The sequence below is a fragment of the Paramisgurnus dabryanus genome, chromosome 18 (genome assembly GCF_030506205.2).
Source record: "Paramisgurnus dabryanus chromosome 18, PD_genome_1.1, whole genome shotgun sequence".
Classification (NCBI taxonomy): domain Eukaryota; kingdom Metazoa; phylum Chordata; class Actinopteri; order Cypriniformes; family Cobitidae; genus Paramisgurnus; species Paramisgurnus dabryanus.
Genome location: NC_133354.1, coordinates 12,229,813 through 12,251,078, shown reverse-complemented (window position 1 = coordinate 12,251,078; position 21,266 = coordinate 12,229,813). Strand labels below are relative to the sequence as shown.

Below are 21,266 nucleotides of genomic sequence, written 5' to 3'. Positions count from 1 at the left end.
GATATTAGACCTTATTTAGACACTTACTTGTAGCTACTTCTCCATCCAGTACTGAGAAGAACAGTGGGTGGAGGTTCGCAGCAATCACTCCACAGTTTCCTTCTCGCAAGAATGAAACTTTTCAGACACAATCTGCAAATGTGACAGACTATAAGGCGACAGCGTAGCAGAGGATTGCACAAAAGGGCTTTTTATGATCCTCTTTCATGTTCCCGCGGATTTCAAACGCTATTATGATGCATTAGCCTATTACGCTGTCTGTCATGCCTTTGGCGCCACAGCCTGGTCAACAGAACCGCACTTCCGCTAGACAAGATAAAAACGGTTAAATTATAGTGCAAAGCTCATAATAAATACAACAGGATGAGTTTACGATAATGTGCCTATATAACTTTTTTTAGTTACTTCCAAAAATGCTTTACCCACATGTCCCGGAGATGCATAGTCTATTATTGGCTGGAGCTGGCCGTGATCCACGACAACCCTTTCAGAATTACCAGCAGCACTTTCCTCAGCTCCTCTATTTAATATTAATGTAAGACAGCTCATCCTATGTATGGTTTTCTTGAACCAATGCTCTATCCAATGTAATTTAATTTTGTCACTAATCTTGGCATAACCCTATTGAAAAATCCAGCTAAGACCAGCATAAGCTGGTGGGCTGGTTTTAGCTGGTCTCCAGCTTGGTTTTCTGGTGTAGGAAGCTGGTTTTGCTGTGTAAAGCAAGCTGGTCTAGCTGTGTTTTGGTCAGGCTGGAAGACCAGCTGGCCCACCAGCATGACAAGATTTGTCAGGCTGGGAGGACCAGCGTAAACCACCTTAAACCAGCTAAAACCAGCTACCATCTTATGCTGGTCTTAGCTGGATTTTTCAGTAGGGAATTCATTATGTTAACCGTATGTCTACATGTAATAGAGCACGAATGCTGGGAAAACTAATCCATGTCAGCCTCAAACAGAAAGTAAAAGCCACACGTGCTATTCGAGTTCATCTGTGAGGTCGGGATCAAAAGTTCAGGCAAATTCAGCTTTCGCAGATAAAAACTGTGTATACTGGTAAATATCGCCATCTAGTGGATTTCGACCAAAAACAAACAACAGGCTCAATAGTTATAGGTTTTGAATTTCACAATAAAATCCCTTTCAGTTTGAGATTTTTATGTTTATTTTTTGTAAGAAGAATTTGCATTCGATGGCAAATTTGGCCATGTAATTATTGACCGTTTATCAACATCAAGTGTGGAGTCAAAGCTTTAAGTGGTTTCAAATCAAACTCAATTTGGTGTAAGTAGTTTAAACAAAAGAGATGATTATAAGCACTCTATTATATTAAGTTTATTATTTGACTAAGTAAGGAGGAGCATGTCATTATTGACCCATCATCGCGTAGCTGTCTCTTTGGCCAAAAATATGTTTTAGATATATGCTAAATACATTTTGTAGAAACTAAAGCTTAATTAAATATATTTTCTATTTGAAAATATATTTAGTTTTAACCTATACTAGCATATATTTCAAAAATGTAATTCAGGGGCAACAAATAAATTTCTTAACAACCCATATGGCAAAAAATATATAGCCAAAATATAAAAGTTTGTATAAAATGTATAAAGTATAAGTATAAAATGTATACGCATGTATAAAATATAAAATTATAAGTCTATTTTTACAGTAGACTATATTTTAAATACATTTAACTTTTTCAAACCTGTTATGTTTACAGGTTTGTAACATACAAGTTACAAGTTTTTCTTTTAATGCGACGTGAATGTAAATGCTTTAATATATATTTTTTATTAAAATATATTTCAAAATGTACAAAAATTGTGAAAAATAAATTTTTGTAAACATATTTCAAAATATATTTTTAGCATTTTTTGTATATTTTGAAATATATTCGAAATTAAATCTGAATTCTGAAAACGCCAGCCTGACGTCAAGCTACGTCGAGTTAATGTCAAAAACCAACGCAGGTGTAATGTTGGGTTGATGTCAAAAACCAACGCCGGCCTGACATCAAGCTGTAATGTCTTTATTGCTGTCAAAATCCAGAAGGGGGGGGGGTAAGGACAAGTCCAAGGGCCCATCCCCACTTTTGGGGCCCCCAGAGGTAATTTGTATTAGCAATGGTAATAGAATTAATGTAATAGAATTTAGAAATGTATCTACAAAAGAGTTACGAACAAAACAAAGTTATGGCTTGTTTCTGCATATCCTGTCATGATTCTGCCCTCTTGTTCTTGTTTTAATCTTGTCTTGAGGCACGATCATGACAGACCCATGTTTTGTGTGGGATCACGTGGTATCAGTATTGTTATTAGACCACGTGTTTCCCGTGTCCTGTCACTTTTACCCCACTCCCTTGTCATCCTCATATTTATGGTTTAACTCACCTGTTGCCCTCATTAGTTGTCCCCTATTTATGGTCCTTGTGTTTGTTGCTCTGTCCTTGTTCGTTTGTCTATATTTAGTGTTCAGTCTAGTTTATTGTTTAGTGTTGTCCAGTTTAGTGTTTATTCCTTCTCATTAAGTTATCCTGTTTATGTTGTTTTGCCCCCTTGTGGGTTTTGTTTTCTGTTTGATATATAATAAAAGTCTTTCGTGAGAAACTGTTCTGTCCAACCATTTCGCACCACCCCATAACATATCCGGCAAAATTACCCCCTGTTCACTGCATGCTTTCGTCCAGTCTCACGTAGCCTCACTGAGTGAAAGATGGTAAACTGTCAAACTCCAAATCTAGCGACAAAGTCACCAAACTGGCAACACTGCTTGGACTTTTTTACACTGCTCAGACTATGCGTTAGCTTGTGTGTGGAAAAAAATCATCAGTCGTGACCCTATGTTGATCTGACGTCAAAATCCAACGTTGGCCTGATGTCAAACTTTAAACTTCACTGCCACAGATGACTGACAGATGAAGCAGCACACATCGCCATCTAGTGCGCACTGTTCAATGAGTGTTTAGTAATCTCATCTTAACCACAATACACCATCTCTTTATAAGTCTGGATTTCAGAAAATAAAAAAAATGCTACAGAAGTAAGAGAGTGTGAAAATGGGTTGATAATTATCCAGTATTTTATAATTAAAGGTATATAAAATTTATACAATGAGCTTCCTTGTGTATAATGTTACCAACCGTGTGTGTGTGTGTGTGTGTGTGTGTGTGTGTGTGTGTGTGTGTGTGTGTGTGTGTGTGTGTGTGTGAGTGTGTCTTTTTTTATCAGACAAGTTGTTATATTTCTATTTGTGCTAGTCAATTGTAAACATAGGTAAAATTAAACTGCTAGCAAAAGAGAATTGGGTGTGCCCAAGGGGCCGCTGCAAATAGCTGAGGGGCTCCTCAGATGTAATCTCACTCTAAACTTTTGGTAAAACTTGAGAGCCCTATAATATATCTTACACCTCTGTTATTATACAGCCGCTGAACATAATACAGCACCTCCACTTTTATAATAGGCCTAATATTCAAAATCGGTTATGGGTAACCGTGTGTAATATTGTGCGACGCCACATGAGTCTGTGGGTTGCCCGCCAATGCATATTCTATTAATAGCCTCAATTTTAATATTTATTTATTTTTTATATTAGCTTGGCTTATTTTATGTGTTAACATTTTAAACAATAAAACATATCAACAAGTAAAATTAAATGAAAATCAAAAAGTAAAAAAAGTTTCTAGTAGATTAGATCAGTCTCGGGGGGGGGGGGGGGGGGGCGAGATTTTGCCAGGGGGCCCCAGTTTAATGACATTTTATGAAATACATTAAAGGTGACATAGAATGATTGAACGGGGTATTTATCCTTGTTCTGTGATGTGACATGAAGACAAAAATTTTTTTGTTTGGGTCTGTAATGCCTTAGAAACTTCCTAAAAACCTCTCTCAGATAGCTCTATTAGGGTGGGGGATTTTAAACGAGTGGTTTTGCACCTATTTGGCTCCCCCTACTGGATTAACTTGCAATCTCATTACTGTTTGGCTGACTTTGCTGCCACTCAAAAATGTAGCCAATTATTTTAAAGTGGAGGGGCGGTGAGATGCCTGTGATGTCATAAGCATCAGTTTTTCAGATTGGGCCGTTTTCTGGCTGACATTTCTAAAAGAGGAATTTCTATAAGACTGAGATGTTAAGCATGTTTAGCACTTTTTGTATGTTTGTAAATGTGGGTAGACCACCATTATTCAACAAAGACAAGGTAAAAAATTTTTTTCATTCTCTGTCCCCTTTAATTTATCATGAATTTTGTGTAATTAAACCTAAAAAATAAGGCTACTAACCAAAAGCACTACTTTTTAGTATAATCTTTTTTATTAAAATGTTGAGTTTTTTTGTCACAAATTTTCTTTGGGGGGCCGCGAAGGAATGTACCGTACACAAGGGGGGCCACACGCTGAAAAAGTTTTGGAACCACTGGATTAGATCAAAAAAAGTTGCCCTTCAGATTTTTTATCCATTGTGGTAGCCCTTGCTCACAAAAAGGTTGGCAACCCCTGTTCGAGTGAATAAATGTGTCCTCCCTGTGATCATTAAGAAAAAACAAATTTATAAGAAAAAAATGTATAAAGCTGACCTTTTTCTCCATAAAGGAAAAATTCTGTAGCCTAATTTTACCATATAAAAATTTTTGTCACTTATTTAACAAAACGAGTGCACTTTTGTTAGATCAAATGAATACACAATAACAGACTGTGCGTAATATACAAGTGGTGCAGTAGATGGCAGTGATTTACTCTGTTGAGTTGGTACAGGGGCGTGGTTTAAATGTCAGGATTACCCTGGATGAGGTTATTTCAGCAGATTCTGAATCAGATGGGTGTTGCCCTGTCCAGACATAACGATACAGTATCATTAAAGTATCCGACTTTGCTGTATCTTTACACCAACTACAGACTAACGCCAAACATTTAATAAAAGGTAAGTTTCTCTTTTTTATCGTTAACCTCCTTAAAGGCCAGCTGAAGTATAAAGATATTTCCTGCTAGAAACACTGCTAAGATGTTAGTTTCCACGCAAGCATCTGTGCACGGATGGCGCAGTGTTTCCACTGAAGTTTATTGCGCGTTGGGTAGGCTACTTCGGGACATAGTTTAAAACGTTTCTGCATTTGCATGCCATACACTGCACTGCCTCGCAAAAAATGTGCAAACTGCTTCATTTTTGGCCTGTAAAACTGTGCTCTTTAAACAAATCCATATATGGAGAGATTGTTAAACTCAAGTATGTGTCTGTATTACGCGGTAAATGTGGGTATTTGGAAGTGCGCAGTCTGCAGTTACCACATGCGTTCAAAAGAGCACTATTGATGTTTGCATTGATTTACCTTGTGTTTCATCAAGAAGAGATCTCGTACAAGATCTCAGGAGCCTGTGGGGAGGTTTTGCTTTCTGGCACCAGTTTTGTTTTTAAGTGTCACTCCTAAGTTAATATAACTAAACAAAACTATTACAGAAATCTTTCGGATTTACTTATTAAGTAAATTGTATTGGTTTTATTAGAAACTATAAGTGAATGCACATGGGGTTACTTTAAAAAAGGAAACTGTTTATTAAAATGCCATTTATAAATTATGAGCATTTAAGCAGTAAAGAAACATACCGTACAGCGTTATTATAACATTTGATCTTATGGCATTGTCTTGTGTTGAATACTTCCACATTTCATTACTCATCAGCACCCTGTGCAAATTCATCATCCGTTACCATGGCAACTCACCAAAATATTGACTTTGTGGTAAAGATGCTATAGCTGAAGAGGAAGTGCTGCTCATGACGTTTCGCCCCAGGAAACCTAAAGGTGTTAGTGAAGGTGTTAAACCAACTGCAGTAACCTTTCATAAAGCTAACACTTTACCTGTAACACTTTATGTGATTTAATTTTTTGAAGTTTGTCTATTCCTTTTTGCTGTACTGGCGTGTGCACTCATACTGGGATGTTTGAGTGTGACACTTTCCCTAACAAATCTATTAGCAACCGTCTCACACCCTTCGGACTTTGACCTTGTACTGTTCTTTTGCATATGTAATTGCATTTCTGTCTTCTAGTATTTTCCTTTGTGGCGGGGCCCCACAGATAGAGTATATAATCACTGGTTAGTCTGTCTTAGTTTTTCCTTAGGTAAACACAGCAGTTAGGAGGTTGGTGTGGGCTGAAAGTTCAGAAAAATGTACTGAAATTCACCTACAGGCTCCATACTGACATGTTATCTAAAAAGCGTCAGGTGTATTATGCAATACCCTGATTTAAGGATTTATCCAAGTAATACTGTGAAAGGATTTTTGTTATTCTCTCCTAACTGAGCAATACGTAAGCCATAAGGTACGAGAGACTGTGCTGTATCGTGGAATAAGTCATGGCTGAAGGGCGTTGTCACATCGTGCCTGCAACCCCTTCATATTATTCACAATATAGCACAGCCTCTCATACCTTTATTGCTTTATAAAACGGTTACGACACATTACAAACATCAAAGCAAAAAATATCCATCAATGCAACTTTTATAAAAGTAAAATAGTCAAAATAAGTAAAAAAAAATTGTCCCTGACCAACCACTAACAGCAAAAGAATGCTGTGTATTGATACACAGAAGCAGCCATACATGTAGCTGTGTTTTTGTAAATAAAACACAGCTGGTGACCAATTAGAACCAAGAACTAACCATTTTATAAAGTGATTCAGCTGTTCTTCATAGACATGAACCAAAGAAGTCACACAGAAGTGAAGTGTGCTTTCAGTTTACAGCTGCTTGCAAATGTACCTCATTCAATCAGAATTTCTAATTGAAGTTATTTTAAGGCTTTCCTGTTTTACGGCCAATGGGAATCAGTTTAGACTATAGTAAAGAAACAACGCCAAAGGATTTTAGGCCTATTCAGAATGACTTGGTATACAGGCACTTCCCAGAACACTCCCCCTCCCTTTTTGACCCACAAGCAAATGTCACATGACTAAGACTATTTTTAATCTGTGGGCTAGCATAGTGACGGCCACTGCATCATACAAGATATCCTCAGTTCAGATACTGTATACACCCCTTGTTTACAAAATATTTAGTGCAAGCCACACATGTAACCAGGAGAAGTCAATTTTAGGTTTAGTTGTGAGTCATTTGCATGAACCTTTCTGACTGATACATGCAATGCATTTTTGTTTAGAAGGCATTTCAGATGAACATTTCTGCCATTGAATGCATGACCAAACACGTTGAATGCACTGCAGACCATGAAGTGATCACACTGTGTAGATTTTGGTCTACAACATCTCAAGTAAAGCAGTTTAAAGCATATCTATTCATGTTATATCAAGCACTTGTTTCTTGTACATCTTCTGGCTCAAAGTAAACTCCTTATTGTAAAGCACATCCACATCATGTTCCCCAGTGGTGCTAAGATCTAAAAAGAAAGTGTCAATGAATTCATGGTAACAGCTGCTGGGCTTTAAAATGTACAAAAGCAAAGTTAAAAATCTTTTGTGGTTGACTTTACAGTATTGACACTACTATAATCGCTTAATACATGTGTATTATGATTGTAGATGATATTTTTTATTTATAAATGTATGTGGTCTGTAATGAAATTGTATCTTTAACAATATCTCATACATGCTTTATCTCTCACGAAGCTGGTGTTTGTTATATAATTATGCAGTCTTACATCAAATACATTTGGGTGTAGTTTTTGTTGAACTTGGTAGATAAGTAAATTACTAAGGACATGGAGCACCATATTTGGAATTGCATGTCTTCCCATCCTGTCATAAAAATGCCAAGTTTTTTAATAGATTGCTTAGCATTGGAACCAATGTTTTTGTTTTTAGTCGCTTTGAATAAAAGCATCTGCTGAACGAATTAGTGTAAATGTTTATGGTTTCTGTGGTTTTGAAAATGTAACAAAGCCTAAATCATAACTTCTCAGTCTGTTCTCTGCCCTGAAGAGCGCCGCCCAAAGAGGAACATCAACATCAAAATAGTTTGGGTTTATGTCTGTGCATCATGTAAACAATGCATAATTACCATTGACCTATTTTTACTGAATACAGTTTCATCCTTAAAGATGGTTTGCAGTTTCCCCCCATTTAGGAATGTCTGCTATTGTGTTTGTTGAAAGCCCCCCAATGTTAGCGTCTCAATTCTGACTGAGCTGAATGACTCATGCCCAAGTCATCCCAAATTGCACCATGTCCCCATACCACAGTGGGCGTTAAACACAGCTGACAAGGGCATTTTCTTACAGGCCATAATCGCATTGACTGCTAGCCATTGTATACAGGCACTGACACATGCAGGACTGCACATGGGAGCGTTTGGTATGAATAATCTGCAATGCACGGTTGGCCCTGTCACTCTAACAGTATTAGTCACTGCTCTTCCTTCCTTTTTCCTACATCCAGCCCAATACTCCATCAACACAGGGGGAAACTCCCAGCCACCGGATTTTTATAGCATCCAGTTTATTGGATTTAGTCTGCAGTGTGGGATTGAGATCTTTGGGAGGGTATCCAGAAGGCATTCCAATGAGATGGCAGATAACACGAGAGAAATAAGATTATAAATAACTGTAACTATAGCAACAATCGCAAATGAATTAAATAGTAATAAAACTCATTGTACTTATGTTAATTAAAACACCGTTAGTTTAGCAATATGTTGTTACATTGGGTTTCTGGTTACTATGGGAGTGGATGGTGACCGAGGCGGTCTTCAAGCTCAAAAAAAGGACACCAAAGTGTTAAATAAATAACTCCATGTGCCTTGTATCATATTTTGCTAATATATTTAACTTTTCCTGAAGACATTTAATTCTCTAATTCTTGTTGTGGATATCGTTGTAAAAACATCCCAAAACCACCTAAACAGTGCAGACACAGAGAATGTTCAATGAAAGAGAGGCAAAGGTCAAGACGTTTATCAAATAATATTATGTTTTAGTTTGTCTTCAGGAAACTCAAAATATATGACATGAGTCAAGTAGAATTATTTGTGTAAGACATTTTGGTAATTTTCTAAACTAGAATAGTTGGGCACCATCCACTCCCATAGAAACCAGAAAACCCACACCAACACTTTTTAAACCATCTGCATTTGGGTTCTGAAGAACAAAGAAAGACATTGGAATGAAACGACAACAAAGTTTTCCCTTATGGGTAAACTGTCCCTTTTACACCAAACTTTCAAGTTGCTGACCACATGTTTTTCAAATGATCTCTTTATGATCCAATGATCCAAACTACCAATGGACGTAGCTGAATAGGTTTTGAAATAAAGCTCACTCAACAGGGACAAATTCATCACACCAAATGTATAAAGCCCTCAGAAAATTCCTATTGTTCATTAACCAATGTGTATCTTTTTCTGCAGACAGGATGGTGGATCACCCTGAGTTTGAGCAAGCAGGCAAGCAGCCTGGGCTTCAAGTGTGGAGAATCGAGAAGTTTGATTTGGTTGCGGTTCCTGAGAACCTATACGGAGGATTTTACACAGGGGATGCCTATCTGGTCCTTAATACTATCAAACAACGCTCTGGCAACTTGCAGTATGACCTTCACTTCTGGCTGGGTAAGAAAACAATGCTTATAGAAATAGGATCATTAAGAGAGTATGCACAATGTATTTATCTAACAAAAAATATTAAAGCAAAATAATTGACCTGTTTACAAGGCAAATTCAATGGGGGGACATGGAGATGCCCACCAATTATGTGGTTCATCTGCCTTGTCAAATTTGCTTAAACTCAGTCTTTTCTCTGTTGACAGGCGATTACTGCACGCAGGATGAGAGTGGGGCGGCTGCCATTTTTACAGTCCAGATGGACGATTATCTGGGTGGAAAGCCCATCCAGTACCGTGAAGTCCAGGGCCATGAGTCCAAAGCTTTCTTGGGCTACTTCAAGAAGGGTCTCCAGTACATGGTAGGTGACAGTACATTACAATTCATAATTTTTTTGTCTTGTTTTCAGTACAAATATCTAAACATTTTCTTGATGAGCAAAATTAGAAGAAAATAATCTAGTTTTTTTTTTTATTAAGAAATAAGTAAACTAATTTCAAGATTTTTTCATACCCCATTGGCTTGTTGAATTTTTTTGCTTGTTTTAGGCACAAATTCACTTAAATTAGATTTTTTTTGTCTAAAAACTACACTGTAAAAAAAATCCGTAGAAATTTCAATGTTATTGCAGCTGGGTTGCCGTTAATTTACCGTAGATTTACATTTATGTTATTTACTGGCAAGAGTTTGTTTAAAGTTAAATAAATTTTAAATATTAACAAGTCTTTATCTTCACAGAATAAAACTATACAATAACAGCCTCATGCAAAGCATTCTGGGAATCAGAAATCATCATCAACCTTTTTCTGTTTTTTGCTTCAGATTTTGTTTCCCAGAATGTTTTGCTTGATGCTGTTTTTTTAGTTTTACTCTGTATAGACAAAGACTTGTAAATGTTTAATGTTCATTTAACTTTGAACAAACTCTTGCCAGTAAATAACATAAATGTAAATCTACGGTAAATTACCGGCAACCCAGGTGCAATTTTACGGAATTTGACATATTTTCTTAGGTCATTTTGCTCACTAAGAAAATGCATCTATTGTTTTTATTGAATGAAAACAAGACAAAAACTCATTCAGTCATTTTTTACACCGTTGACAAATGAAGACGTATGATGAACGTTTATAAGACGTAGCCTTTAAAGACAGCTTTGTTTTTTTTTTTTCAGAAAGGTGGAGTTGCCTCTGGGTTCAAGCATGTGGTCACCAATGAAGTTTTGATGCAGCGTGTGCTGCAAGTCAAAGGTCGACGTGTCGTCAGGGCAACAGAAGTTCCAGTCAGCTGGGACAGCTTTAATCAGGGAGACTGTTTCATTTTGGATATGGGTAATGTGAGTATCAATGTGAGAAGAGAATAAGATAAGAATAATCAGAACAAGCTTGTTTACTGTGTGTTTGTGTTACAGGACATCTATCAGTGGTGTGGCTCAAAGAGCAACCGCTTCGAGAAACTAAAAGCTACTCAGCTCGCGAAGGGCATTCGTGACAACGAACGCAGTGGACGCGCCCGCGTGTATGTTTGCGACGAAGGAATGGAACGAGAGAAGATGTTGGAGGTCAGCAATTTATGCGTTATAGTTTGTTGATCAGACAAGTTTCAGTCTTTGACATGACCTTAAACAATCAATATCAAAGATATCAAGGTTGTATCACTATCCATTATGTGATGGCAGGTTCTTGGAGAAAAGCCAGACTTGCCTGAAGGAGCATCTGATGACATCCAGGCCGATGCCTCCAACAGGAAGATGGCCAAACTCTTTAAGGTAGCTTTATACCCCTACTGTACGTTAGTGCATGTTAAATGTATGGTTACCAGTTTAAATGCGTGTTTTTGCATCCATTAGGTGTCTGACGGCAGTGGAGACATGACGATTGCCCTGGTGGCCGCTGAGAATCCTTTCTCTCAGAGTGCACTGGAATCAAGTGACTGCTTCATCCTGGACCATGGCTCAGATGGCAGGATCTTTGTTTGGAAAGGTAGGTGGTTGTTGCCTACTTCAACATCAAAGTAAACATCTTCTACTACATCATCCTAATGTCCCTTTCACAGGCAAAGATGCCAATATGGAGGAACGAAAGGCCGCCATGAAGGCAGCAGATGAGTTCATAAAGAAAATGGGTTACCCCAAGCACACCCAGGTGCAGATTCTTCCTGAGATGGGCGAGACTCCTCTGTTCAAGCAGTTCTTTAAAAATTGGCGTGACTTGGACCAGACTGAGGGCTTGGGTGTGGCTCATGTCTCAAACAGCATCGCTAAAATTGAAAGGGTGCCGTTTGATGCCTCCACCCTGCACGACTCTCCGGCCATGGCCGCTCAGCATGGCATGATCGACAATGGTGCGGGAGAGAAAAAGGTCAGTAAGTGATTGTGAATACCTTGCTTGTGTGTACATAAATAGGTTTTTGTATAAGCATTTCTCTTTTAATGTCACCCTGTACTTCACAGATCTGGCGTATCGAAGGTGCAGACAAGGTTGAAGTAGATCCTTCCACTTACGGCCAGTTTTATGGAGGAGACAGTTACATAATCCTATACAGTTATCAGAGCAGAGGCAGACAGGGCCACATCATCTACATCTGGTATGTCTTCATCTCTCTCTTACGTCACTCTTTTACTGTATCAATTTATCTGACATATACGCATAAGTGCATGCTGGGAAATATTCAATTAGATCGTTCTGCTCTTTAAGCATTGATGGATGATGTCTGTCACAGGCAGGGTAAGGACTCAACACAAGATGAGATCGGGGCATCTGCCATCTTAGCCGCCCAGCTGGACGATGAGCTTGGAGGCGGACCTGTGCAGGTATAATAAAAAAATGTGACCGCTGATATCTTTTATTTATAAAATGTGGTACAGGACAATCATAACATTTGAACTTATATCTATCAAGCTTACTTTTGCCATTCGATTCCCTGCTGTAACCTCACCATGCCTGTGCTTTATAAAAATCCATCCTTATAGCCAATCCTCTGAGCCGGTGTTGGCAACACTCATTGATTTTTCCATCTGCTAAACCAACTTCCACTTTTATGTCTTTCCTTCCTGTCCTGTATTTATTTCCAACATCCTCCTGTAGATGGCTGGCGGTTCTCTCACCACACAGGTATCCAGATCACCGGATAGAAATGTCCCTGTGCAGAGTCAAAGCTGTAGTCACAAACACATTTACACTCGGAAATATAATTAGACCAGCTGTGTTTCATTTTTACATAACTTAAAATGTGAGGAGAGCTACGTTTAGACATACATTATACGTTGTATTTTACTTTTAGATAAAACAGCATCACCCTCATGTTGTTCCAAACCTAAAGTATTTGACATCTGTATGACTCTTAAATCTTCTGTAAGACAGCAAACCCACAGTGGAAAGCTTGGGAGCTATTTTGGATTCTTCCATTAAAGGAAAACACTGTTTTTCAATATTTTATTATGTTCTTACCTCAACTTAGATGAATAAATACATACCTATCTTTTTTCAATGCGTGCACTTAATCTTTACACAGCGCGTTGTGAATGTGTTAGCATTTAGCCTAGCCCCATTCATTCCTTAGGATCCAAACAGTGATGAATTTAGAAGCCGCCAAACACTTTCACCTTTTCCCTATTTAAAGACTGTTACATGAGTTGTTACACGATTAAGTATGGTGGCACAAAATAAAACGTGGCCATTTTTTATTATTATTACTCCACTCTTGCTCAAACTTCTGTCAATATTACTGCACCCAAGGTCAAAGTGCTGCAAACCAAGTGCTCTTCCGTCATACAATATAGTTCTATATTTTTTATCCGCTTAAAAAAAATTGCCAAGTTTTATTTTGTGCCATCATACTTACTTGTGTAACTACTCATGTAACAGTCTTTAAATCGGGAAAACATGGAAGTGTTTGGTGGCTTCTAAATTGATCCCTGTTTGGATCCTAAGGAATGAATGGGGCTAGGCTAAATGCTAACACATTCATGACGCGCTGTACAAAGATTAAGTGCACGCATTGAAAAAAGATATGTATGTATTTATTCATCTAGGTTGAGGTAAGAACATAGTAAAATATTGAAAAACGAAGGTGTTTTCCTTTTTGTTTTATCGACACAAACACAGTAGTCAAGACAAGTTTTTATTTATCTGAAACTTCTATCTAGAGTAAAGTCTTTGTATGGAACCCCTAAAGGGACATGTAGAAAAAATTAAATAAAGTTTAATTTAAACTATTGCATTTAGTTTCGCGTGCGCACGTAAAACTATTGCCTGTGCACATGAATCTAAACTTTAGATTTTTTTTACACCAATGTCACCTTAGGGGCTCGGTATCTTTGCTATCAGTTAACTTTGATGTGCAAATATGAACACATTACTCTTAATTTAATGTCGCTAAGCTGGTTCCCAGTACGTCATAGAGTTGACTTCAAAGTATTATTATGTGTCTTTAAATCCATAAAGGTCTTGCGCCCTCTTACTCTTAAATTTGAACATGCATGGTAGATGTTTACAGTCCACAAACAGTTAAACACAGTCCCAGCCCCTCAGACATGGTTAAATAGCCTCCCATTATCTTATACATCTAAATAGCCTCCTCTACACACAATTTAAATTTAAGCTAAAGCTTTACCTTTTTGATCCGGCACTTAAATAATTTAATGTTTTTTACTATGCTTTTTTCTGTTCTTTTTCTTTTATACATCCGAGACTTTTATTCTGTAAAGCACAGTGGTCAACTCTTGTTGTGTTTATTTATGGTAGGCTATATAAAATGAATGAAGGACTGAATAAGACACAATAAGGAGGAGGTTAGAGACTGACAGCCTTAGGCACCATTTAGTTTCATTGCATCTTTTAATATGAAAGAAAATAGTGACTGGCTGTCAGTTTTTAACATGCTATGCTCTGTATTTTTAGTTTACAGAATAAAAGTCATAGGGGTTTGAAACAACATGAAGGGTTAATAAATGACTGATGTTTCTTTAAAGGGGACATATTATGAGATTTTTTTTAGGATGAAAACTAAGTCTAAAATAGGTCTGAGCAAAAGTGTGCCGTTTTGGGTGTGTCATTTAAAATGCAAATGAGCGGATGAAGTGCAACCACTGATCACAATGATGGTGGTTTGTTGCAATTGAAACTCAATTGTGCTGTGAAATATTTTATCTTTCTCTTTCTCTCCATACTAAATGGTTGTGCTGTGGTTGGATAGTGCAGATAAAGTGGGTGGTATTACCTTATTCTGACATCACAATAAGGGCCAAATTACAATGACCTATTTTTCACATGCTTGCAGAAAATGGTTTACCAAAACTAAGTTATTGGGTTGATCTTTTTAACATTTTCTAGGTTGATAGAAGCACTGGGGACACAATTATAGCACTTAAACATGGAAAAAGTCAGATTTTCATAATATGTCCCCTTTAAGGCTTCGGTTATCACTCATATCATAGTTGTTGGCTTAATTCTACTAAATAATATGTACAAAGATTTATCAGTTTTTATAAAGGGTCTGCACATGGACATTTTCTATCATTAAATATGTGTCCACATGTGCACTTTTGTGTCCCAGTGTGTGACTATTAGAGATGCGCGGATGGGCTATTATTTCATCCGCAACCGCATCACAAAACTCATCATCCGTCCGCCATCCATCCGCACCAACGTTTCTGACCAGTTTTCAAAACCGCACCCGCCCGCCATCCGCTGAATGGGCGATGCAAGACGCTGATGATGACAGCCGCGAGACTAGAAAGCTCTAGAATATCAGCAGTGAGCTCAGTCTCCGATCGGCGCACACGGGACAAAAACATACCTGTCAAGTATACCGTTTTGGCCGGGAAAGTCCCGTATTTTACCCTTCTTTCCCGCCGTCCTCCCGTATTAGTATTTTTCCGTAAATCTCCCGTATTTTAACCTGCGTTATTACAAAAATAATAATGCCCGGGCGGAGTAATAAAAAAACATTCCCAATCCCAGATCGCTAAAGATCCACTAATTCCGCTAATCCACTTCGTGTTTTCCCACCCGCTCCGCAGCATCTCTGTGTGCACTCTCTGCCTGGAGAGCGAAGACGACAGTTTCTGTCTGAAGTTTGTTGCATTAACAGGTAGATTTATTACATAATATATCAGTTGTTAAACCGCAGAATTACTAATTTGGAAGTTTGTTTATGTATTTCTTTGGTTAATGATTTGCTGTCGGTGTTCTAAAAGTGCTAACAAGTTAGCAAGCAAACAGCAACAAAATATCCAGATTATTATCGTTACAATGCATTAAATGTTCCCGGTCAGATCTAAGTTAACATAAACACTACATTTGCTGTTGTTGGCACACTTTGTAGACAAAAAATACCAAAAACACCAATGGCTTCACAAAATAAAGACAGAGAACGGAAAGAGAGGCTGCTAAAGGCAATTCAACATTGCAAACATTAATTCAAAGCTCCATCAAGCCAGCAGGTAAATCATATTGAATATCTATTGTCACACTTTAATTCTTGTTATTATATTTTCCCATTATAATCACTTGTAATCACTTGTCTAAATTGATGCTAGTAATATAGTAACACATCATTTATTTATAATACTTTATTAAAACCATACTAATAGTACCACCCCCTGTAGTGCCCTTTTTGGTTTGGGCCACTGCCCCATCTAGCATTTTCATTTTCTAAATGACTGTTCTCATTACAAAGAAACGTGAATGGTTTATAAATAATTTTGGCATTAAGGTATAATGCAAAAGAAGTTAAAATAAGGCTTTTCAAACTAATGCCAGTGGGTTTTGTACAGATGCAAATTTGTGTGTATAGTATGTACAGTATGAGTGTGACTTAAGAAATGTAGTTTTCACAGAGCTGTGTGTTTCACTAGTTTTCTTGCTAATGAATTAGTTTGTTTAGTTAATTTTAACACAATTATCAGCACTAAGGTTTAAAAAATATTATCCGGCCCTCACCAGTCTTAAAATTTAAGGAATACTGGAGCTTGTTTGGGTTGGTGGTGGGACTGTTCGCGGTGGGCACCGGAAAATTTCCCTTATTTTCAAATCCAAAACTTGACAGGTATGGACAAAAATAAATAAGTAATGCCTAAATTAAACGCACAAATTACATAGTCTGCACTGGTGTCATCCTGATTTACCACTTTGTAAAACTTATTCCAGGCAAACCTTTTCTGACCTTCTATTTCCTTTGTTTTTAATTCTCATTTTTTGAGTTTGCCACGTACCTCGCCGGCGTTGATAAGAGCTAACGTTATGTCAAAATGCGTCCTCATTTCTCTGCGCTGTTAATGATAGAACGAATGGATTCTTAACATGCCGAGGCTATCCCAAACAATTAAAACCTTTATTAAATAAAAGTGTATTAGAAAACTTTTTCTTGTCACTGTTTTAGTATTAGCCTATAAGTTATGTTTTGTGTAATATTATTCTGTTTATGTTGCGTATATTTCTAAGGTTGATTATTTGATATACTGTTGAATAGTTTAATCTACATCAATGTGTCATATTTTCTAAAATAAATTAATATTTTTGATTACATATTTATTTTAATAAGTCAGAAATGTCTCCGCTGTTTTCTGCTGACAGGCGCGGTGGGGGCTACTGGGGGCGCGTGCAACAGGTGACGCAAATTATGGGTCCTCAGAAGGCTAGACCGTCTCATTTCAGTTCTCTTTGAGAACTTTTGAGGCTGTCACCCTGAAAGACAGAGTGCTCACCTTTTAAGGTTGCATGCTTAGAAGGACACAGCTAACAAGCAGTCGATCCGCCACCCGCCCGAATTTAATTAAAATATTATTTTTCGTCACGTCATCCGCCCGATCCGCGGTTTATCCGCGGAGTCCGCGGCTGTAACCGCCAACCGCGCATCTCTAGTGACTATATTATTTTGTTGTCCGTGCACAACTTACTAACCATTTTCCTTATTGACAGATTAGTATTTGGAATAAGCATGTGAACATTAACAGAAAATCTTCCGACATCTTTTATAGATTTTCTCTCAATTCGTTCAGTGTCTTTGTCAGTTTGTGTTGATGCACGCTCTTATGTACAATAAACATCAGTAACTGTAGGAACATATTACTAAAAAATACTTTAGCATGTTCTAGTAGTTCATAATTCATAAGAATGTATCAGTTCTGGCCTAGTATTTGTCTGCACACCAAAGCATGATATAAACTATTTACAATGGTTATAAAGTATCTAAGACTAAAGTGAGGTTCCAGGAAAAAATAACAAACATTAGATTACATTCCAGTGAATACAGCCATATAATTCAGCAGACACAACATAGACCGCCATCATCATTCCAGCCACAAAGGATGATGGGAATTTTTGGCATTAGTCCCACATTTCCACAGTCAGCTCAGCATTGCCACCTTGTGGTTCTACTTGAAAACCTTAAACTTGTGAATGTTAAATAATTTTTTGACCTAGTTTTTACATTAAGGATCAAGTGATGACCAACACAGTAAAATAATTATTTATCATACAAATGTGTTCAAAAAGGTCCTTTATATTGAACATTGAAATTAAGTACTAATATTCCATTTAGTGAGTATGAGAGCATGACACACAACCTCCGTTTACATTTATGCATTTCGCAGACGCTGTTATCCAAAGCATGCACTTCATCTATCCATTTTTAAATCAGTATGTGTGTTTCCTGTGGATCGAACCCCTGTCCTTTGCATTGCTAATGCAATGCACTACCAAATATTCTACAGCAGTGGTTCTCAAATATTTCAGCGTGCACCCGCCCCCAAAATATTTTATTATTAGGTTTAATTGCACAGATTTTATGATAAATCTTTTAAAAATGTAATAAAACTGGGGCACTCCTGGCAGCATCTCGCCCACCCCCTAGTTTGAGAACCACCGAACAACAGGAACATGTTGGCATCTGCCTAATTTGGCAAGCATCTACCAAATAACAAATGAATTCCCACAAAACACCTCAAAGCTTCATGTGACCTCATTCTACGCTGTGCATTTTTAGGTGCGGGTGGTCCAGGGTAAGGAACCAGCTCACCTGATGAGTCTGTTCGGAGGTAAGCCCATGGTGGTCCACGTAGGTGGGACGTCCAGGGATGGAGGTCAGACGGCGCCAGCCGAAACGCGGCTGTTCCAAGTGCGCTCGAACTCTGCAGGGTGCACACGAGCAGTGGAGGTCATTATCAAACATATTTTCTTAAATAAATGTGCATTTTGCTTTATGAGTAACCTACTGATCTGGCCCTAACCTGAGCTGTCACCTTCAGATTGATGCAGTGTCAGCCAATCTCAACTCCAATGATGCTTTTGTCCTGGTGACCCCGTCTGCCTCTTTCACGTGGGTAGGCCATGGTGCCAGTGATACAGAGAAACACGGGGCACAGCAACTATGTGAAATCCTTGGAGTTTCATCCTCAATGCTGAATGAAGGAAGAGAAAATAGTAAGAACCAGATTCATAATTTGTTCTTTTTATGAATGATTCATTTTTTAGACTTTTCTTCTCAAATCAATGTGATCATCACAGCTCATATAGACACTTACATGCATCATATTTCTGCAGACAGCTTCTGGAATGCTCTGGGAGGAAAGGCAAATTACCGCACATCCACCAGGCTAAAGGACAAGATGGATGCCCACCCACCAAGACTGTTCGCCTGCTCCAACAAAACTGGCCGCTTCATTGTGAGTAGTTTTATTTATTAGGTTATACGTGTTTAAACTTTGGATTATCAGTGTGATAAGATAATGTAAACGAATGGCTGTCCATACAGATTGAGGAGGTGCCTGGAGAGATGACCCAGGAAGACCTGGCTACAGATGATGTCATGATCCTTGACACCTGGGATCAGGTAAATTGACTTCCTTACATAGTACATGTAATAAAACATCAATAATCCGCAGCTTAATGGGTCATGATGTGTTACAGGTGTTTATTTGGATTGGTAATGAGGCTCATGAGGAGGAGAAGACTGAAGCTATGGCTTCAGGTAAGACTTATGCACAATACAAAGCCTATTTAATGAATAATGCACAACAAAATAAACCTAGACACATGTTAGTATCAGCCTGCCTGCTGACACATGACTAGTCACCAAATAGCCTACATTAAGAAAGCAATTGTTGTGCGCAATGATTCTCAATTATACAATATCTGTATTTAATGACTCCAAACCAGTTTATGATCCATTTAATTCAGTCCTGTGCCCAATAAAGATTTAAAACAGAACAAGTGCATATTGCTGTCTCCTTTCATGATTCAAAACCTCCGTTTTGTCTCTTTTCAGCTGCCCGATACATTGAGACCGACCCAGCCAACCGTGACTCACGCACACCCATCGTGAAGATCAAGCAGGGCTTTGAGCCGCCCACTTTCACGGGCTGGTTCTTGGGCTGGGACGACGACTACTGGACCACTGATCCTCTGGAGCGAGCCCTGGCTGAGCTTGAGATTTGAACCTTCTCCTCCTTAAAGCCCTCAGCCTTACTGCCTTGCAAGAAGATCATAGATCTAATGGTCATAAGTGGGTTTAGTCAAAACCCATGCTGCCATGTGAGCAATATAAAAGGTCAACTTTTAATTAAAGCACCTTACTACACTTAAGTTTATTAACTATTCATATTTTGCTTCTGTATTTAAGTGTTTGTTATCTGCAGTCAGTCAGCCATGTTAACGGTTTCCTGGATGGGGCTTCTTATATTCCCATGCTAAAATGCATGCTTGAGCTGCCTTCATTTACCAGTACTGTTTTTTGTAAGGTATGTTTGTAAAAACTGCTAATCTCTGTCTGGGAAACTGCCAAAATCTTTTTTGTTTACTATGAACTAGCAACAGTTTAAGTAGCCCAGTGTTTTGATTCGATTAGATTTTTTATATTTTGTGAGTGTTTACAGTACAGTACCACCAAAATACTGATATAGGAGACAGTATGCTGCAGTACTGTAGGTGACCTCATAAAAAATAAGGTTTTATCCAGCACTTTTATTTTTAAGAGACTATGGTTTAATTTTGTGGCTGTTTTATGCAATTCTCATCTGTCATGGGCTATGTTCAAAATAGTATACTACCAGACTGCACTGTTTCTGTTATGCATAAGTATACTGTGCAGAGTAGGGATGTTTTCTGTATAGTATACGCCGGAATCTGTCAGAATGTGCTGTATACTTGATTTACCATTTACAGTATGATAAGTCGGATATAATATCAAGTTTAATATCTTTTCTTGACTGATAAAATATAGCAGGCAGTATGCAGTGTATATGAAAGGAATAATTGACGACGAGCCGTTGAATTATTAGAAAAATAATGCACACTAAACCTCGAGTGTGCATTATTTTTCAATAATTCAACGGCACGGAGTAAATTATTCCGCTTATACTACGGTTACCACAATTCAAGATCACATGATATATTTCAAGGGATTCGTCCGGTTTTTGTGCTTAAATCGCTATGTGATTAGGACTATTTCTTCCGCGTTTCATTCAACGGCTCTTTTGCTTGTTGCAAAACACAATTTTTAGGCTGGCAATGGAGGCTTGAGCCGTTGATAGCATTCTAATGCACTTATTAATGAAGTTATTAAAAAAGACAGACACACACACAGAGAGAGAGAGAGAGAGAGAGAGAGAGAGAGAGAGAGAGAGAGAGAGAGAGAGAGAGAGAGAGAGATTAGGCTACCTCTCTAAACGGCGCTGTTATTGCCTCGGAAAACCGTCTGTCATGTTGTGTTTGTTCGTCCTT

General features: G+C 38.0%; 1 protein-coding gene across 2 annotated transcripts; it reads left to right on the top strand.

Moving 5' to 3' along the window:
- The first annotated feature begins 4,767 nt into the window (after positions 1–4,767).
- On the top strand, positions 4,768–20,437 carry gsna (gelsolin a). Of its 2 annotated transcripts, XM_065244188.2 has the most exons (17): positions 4,768–4,919; positions 9,358–9,555; positions 9,753–9,907; positions 10,718–10,879; positions 10,955–11,104; positions 11,222–11,311; positions 11,393–11,525; positions 11,599–11,903; positions 11,996–12,129; positions 12,265–12,355; positions 12,630–12,656; positions 18,532–18,702; positions 18,794–18,968; positions 19,089–19,210; positions 19,300–19,377; positions 19,455–19,515; positions 19,813–20,437. In XM_065244188.2, the coding sequence occupies exons 2-17, from the start codon at positions 9,363–9,365 to the stop codon at positions 19,980–19,982; spliced, it is 2,217 nt and encodes a 738-aa protein (XP_065100260.1). In that variant the 5' UTR covers positions 4,768–4,919; positions 9,358–9,362; the 3' UTR covers positions 19,983–20,437. The 2 variants fall into 2 exon arrangements, with proteins under 2 accessions (XP_065100260.1, XP_065100261.1); XM_065244189.2 differs by lacking the exon at positions 12,630–12,656.
- Positions 20,438–21,266: the final 829 nt, after the last annotated feature.